The 5,000-nt window shown below is 45.0% G+C and overlaps 1 protein-coding gene across 1 annotated transcript in view; it reads left to right on the top strand.

The window, feature by feature from the left end:
- The window catches only part of LOC110175787 (target of Nesh-SH3-like), a 30,733-nt gene that overhangs the window by 20,050 nt on the left and 5,683 nt on the right, over positions 1-5,000 (top strand). The window contains 2 exon segments of the mRNA XM_055166305.1: positions 866-902; positions 978-1,085. Of these exon segments, the coding sequence (XP_055022280.1) occupies positions 866-902; positions 978-1,085 (145 nt within the window).

Here is a 5,000-nt window from a genome sequence, read left to right as displayed (position 1 = left end):
TTGTTGTGTGTTGTTGTGTGTGTGTGTGTGTGTTGTTGTTGTGTTGTGTGTGTTTATGTGTGTGTGTGTGTGTGTGTTGTGTGTGTGTGTGTGTGTGTTGTTGTGTGTTGTGTGTGTGTGTGTGTGTTGTGTGTTGTTGTTGTGTGTGTGTGTGTTGTGTGTGTGTGTGTGTGTGTGTGTTGTGTGTGTGTGTTGTGTGTGTTGTGTGTGTTGTGTGTTGTTGTGTGTGTTGTGTGTGTGTGTGTGTGTGTGTGTGTGTGTTGTAATGTGTGTGTTGTTGTGTGTTGTGTGTGTGTGTGTGTTGTTGTTTTAATGTGTGTGTTGTGTGTGTTGTGTGTTGTTGTTGTTGTTTAATGTGTGTGTTGTGTGTTGTGTGTGTGTTGTGTGTTGTGTGTGTAATGTGTGTGTTGTGTGTGTGTGTGTGTTTGTGTGTGTGTTGTGTGTGTGTGTGTGTGTGTGTTGTTGTGTGTGTTGTGTTGTTGTGTTGTGTGTAATGTGTGTGTGTGTGTGTGTGTGTGTTGTTGTGTGTGTTGTGTGTTGTGTGTGTGTGTGTGTGTGTGTGTTGTGTGTGTGTGTGTGTTGTGTGTGTTGTGTGTGTGTGTGTGTGTGTGTTGTGTGTGTTTAATGTGTGTGTTGTGTGTTGTGTTGTGTGTGTTGTGTGTTGTGTGTGTTGTGTGTGTGTGTTGTTGTGTTGTGTGTGTGTGTGTGTGTGTGTTGTGTGTTGTTGTGTTGTGTTTTAATGTGTGTTGTGTGTTGTGTGTGTTGTGTGTTGTTTTAATGTGTGTGTTGTGTGTGTGTGTGTTGTTGTGTTGTTGTGTGTGTTGTGTGTTGTTTTAATGTGTGTTGTGTTGTTGTGTGTTTGCAGAACCCCAGGGGGCGCTCTCTCTTCCCTCCTCGTCCTGGTCAGAGTTTTTCTCACATCTTTTTTTTTCTTTGTTTGTTTGAATCTGAAGTTAAAGTTTGTGTTTGTGTCTCAGCGCTTCACGACAGAACCGACAGAACCGACAGAACCGACAGAACCGACAGAACCAACAGAACCCGACTGTCCCTGCGCAACCCGGGCTTCAACCCGCGCTCCGGCCTGGGTAACACCTGCTCCTGTCTCCTCGTCTCCTCTCCTCGTCTCCTTGTCTCCTCGTCTCCTCGTTTCCTGGTCTCCTGGTCTCCTGGTCTCCTCGTCTCCTCGTCTCCTCGTTTCCTCGTTTCCTCGTCTCCTCGTCTCCTCGTCTCCTCGTTTCCTCGTCTTCCTCGTCTCCTCGTCTCCTCGTCTCCTTGTTTCCTCTCTTCTTCTTCTCTTGCTCTTCAGACTTTTGAAGTAACTTGAGATGATTTTAACTTCGTAAAATTTTAAACGTCGTCTGGAAACGTTTAAGTCTCAGATCAGGACCACGTGTTTGACATGTCCCAGTCCAGGTACCAGCGAGAGGCACAGTCCTGCTTTAGTCCTGCTTTAGTCCTGGTTTAGTCCTGGTTTAGTCCTGCTTTAGTCCTGCTTTAGTCCTGGTTTAGTCCTGGTTTAGTCCTGGTTTAGTCCTGGTTCCTGTCCTGCTTTAGTTCCTGGTTTAGTCCTGCTTTAGTCCCTGCTTTAGTCCTGGTTTAGTCCTGCTTTAGTCCTGCCCTGTTTAGTCCTGGTCTTTTAGTCCTGGTTTTAGTCCTGGTTTAGTCCTGCTTTTAGTCCTGCTTTAGTCCTGCTTTAGTCCTGGTTTAGTTCCTGGTTTAGTCCTGCTTTAGTCCTGCTTTTAGTCCTGGTTTAGTCCTGCTTTAGTCCTGCTTTAGTCCTGCTTTAGTCTGCTTTAGTCCTGGTTTAGTCCTGCTTTAGTCCTGCTTTAGTCCTGCTTTAGTCCTGGTTTAGTCCTGGTTTAGTCCTGGTTTAGTCTGCTTTAGTCCTGCCTGCTTTAGTCCTGGTTTAGTCCTGCTTTAGTCCTGGTTTAGTTCCTGCTTTAGTCCTGCCTGGTTTAGTCCTGCTTTAGTCCTGCTTTAGTCCTGGTTTTTAGTCCTGCTTTTAGTCCTGGTTTAGTCCTGGTTTTAGTCCTGGTTTAGTCCTGCTTTAGTCCTGGTTTAGTCCTGCTTTAGTCCTGGTTTAGTCCTGCTTTAGTCCTGGTTTAGTTCTGCTTTAGTCCTGCTTTAGTCCTGCTTTGGACTTGGTTTAGTCCTGGTTTCGCCGCTCCACAGAGCTGACTCCACAGGCCGGGGTTTATTGTGAAGTTTTAGACTTTTATTTTGTCGGTTTCTTCAGATCCACGAGACTCCTTCAAAATAAAAGTCATCTGGCTCTTATTGTGAAAGGTCGTCTGTTGTCCTTTTGGAGTCACTTTAAACTTACGTCATTTTTCAGAACAAAAAGTGAAAATCTGTGTTTGGTTTTGGCCAAACTTCAGTCAAACTTTCCCGTTTGTTTTATAGATTCTGTAGATTCATCCACATCTTTTATGTATAAACTCGTAAACGCCGCGTTTACGTAACTTCAGCCTCAGAGTCTCCAGATCCAAGACCAGAACATGTGAACATCTGAACATGTGAACATGTGAACATGTGAACATGTGAACATGTGAACATCAGAACATGTGAACATCAGAACATGTGAACATCAACATGAACATGTGAACATGTGAACATGAGAACATCAGAACATGTGAACATGAACATGTGAACATGTGAACATGAACATGTGAACATGTGAACATCAGAACATGTGAACATGTGAACATCTGAACATCAGAACATGTGAACATGTGAACATGAACATCAGAACATGTGAACATGTGAACATGTGAACATCTGAACATGTGAACATGTGAACATCTGAACATGTGAACATGTGAACATGTGAACATGTGAACATCTGAACATGTGAACATGTGAACATGTGAACATGTGAACATGTGAACATGTGAACATGAACATGAACATGAACATGAACATGAACATGTGAACATGTGAACATGTGAACATCAGAACATGTGAACATCAGAACATGTGAACATGTGAACATGTGAACATGTGAACATGTGAACATCAGAACATGTGAACATCAGAACATGTGAACATGTGAACATCAGAACATGTGAACATGTGAACATGTGAACATGTGAACATCAGAACATGTGAACATGTGAACATGAACATGTGAACATGAACATGAACATGTGAACATGAACATGAACATGTGAACATCAGACATGTGAACATGAACATGTGAACATGAACATGTGAACATGAACATGTGAACATCAGAACATGTGAACATGTGAACATGTGAACATCATGTGAACATCAGAACATGAACATCATGTGAACATGTGAACATGTGAACATGTGAACATCAGAACATGTGAACATGTGAACATGTGAACATGTGAACATGAACATGTGAACATGTGAACATGTGAACATCAGAACATGTGAACATGTGAACATGTGAACATGTGAACATGTGAACATGTGAACATGTGAACATGTGAACATGTGAACATGTGAACATGTGAACATGTGAACATGTGAACATGAGAACATGTGAACATCTGAACATGTGAACATCAGAACATGTGAACATCAGAACATGTGAACATGTGAACATGTGAACATCAGAACATGTGAACATGTGAACATCTGAACATGAACATGTGAACATCAGAACATGTGAACATGTGAACATGAACATGTGAACATGTGAACATGTGAACATCAGAACATGTGAACATGTGAACATGTGAACATGTGAACATCAGAACATGTGAACATCAGAACATGTGAACATGTGAACATGTGAACATGTGAACATCAGAACATGTGAACATGTGAACATGTGAACATCAGAACATGTGAACATGTGAACAGAACATGTGAACATCAGTGAACATGTGAACATCAGAACATGTGAACATCAGAACATGTGAACATGTGAACATGTGAACATGTGAACAGAACATGTGAACATGTGAACATCAGAACATGTGAACATGTGAACATGTGAACATGTGAACATGTGAACATCAGCCATAATCTCTCAGTGGGATTATTCTGTATCAAACACAGTCTGTGATCCAAACGGTTCACCACAAATGCTCTTGGTCCTGGTCCTGGTCTTGGTCTTGGTCTTGGTCCTGGTCCTGGTCTTGGTCTTGGTCCTGGTCTTGGTCTTGGTCTTGGTCTTGGTCTTGGTCTTGGTCTTGGTCTTGGTCTTGGTCCTGGTCTTGGTCTGGTCCTGGTCTTGGTCCTGGTCTTGGTCCTGGTCTTGGTCTGGTCCTGGTCTGGTCTGGTCCTGGTCTTGGTCCTGGTCTTGGTCTTGGTCTGGTCTTGGTCTGGTCCTGGTCTTGGTCCTGGTCCTGGTCCTGGTGGTCTTGGTCTGGTCTTGGTCTTGGTCTTGGTCCTTGGTCTTGGTCTGGTCCTGGTGGTCTTGGTCTTGGTCTGGTCCTGGTCCTGGTCTTGGTCTGGTGGTCCTGGTCCTGGTCCTGGTCTTGGTCCTGGTCTGGTCTTGGTCTTGGTCTGGTGGTCCTGGTCCTGGTCTGGTCCTTGGTCTTGGTCTTGGTCCTGGTCTTGGTCTTGGTCTTGGTCCTGGTCCTGGTCCTGGTCCTGGTCCTGGTCTGGTCTGGTCTGGTCTGGTCCTGGTCCTGGTCCTGGTCTTGGTCTTGGTCCTGGTCCTGGTCCTGGTCTTGGTCCTGGTCTTGGTCTGGTCTGGTCTGGTCTGGTCTTGGTCTTGGTCCTGGTCCTGGTCTTGGTCTTGGTCTTGGTCTTGGTCTTGGTCCTGGTCTTGGTCCTGGTCCTGGTCCTGGTCCTGGTCTTGGTCCTGGTCTTGGTCCTGGTCTTGGTCTTGGTCTTGGTCCTGGTCTTGGTCCTGGTCCTGGTCTTGGTCCTGGTCTTGGTCCTGGTCTTGGTCTTGGTCTTGGTCCTGGTCCTGGTCTGGTCTTGGTCTTGGTCTTGGTCTTGGTCCTGGTCCTGGTCTTGGTCTTGGTCTTGGTCTTGGTCCTGGTCCTGGTCTTGGTTCTTATGTAACTCTTGTC

This window comes from Boleophthalmus pectinirostris, unplaced genomic scaffold (genome assembly GCF_026225935.1).
Source record: "Boleophthalmus pectinirostris isolate CB_2022bp ecotype Guang Dong unplaced genomic scaffold, ASM2622593v1 HiC_scaffold_11, whole genome shotgun sequence".
Taxonomy (NCBI): Eukaryota; Metazoa; Chordata; class Actinopteri; order Gobiiformes; family Gobiidae; genus Boleophthalmus; species Boleophthalmus pectinirostris.
Note: the sequence above shows the minus strand (reverse complement) of the source record. Positions and strands in the feature narration are given on the sequence as shown.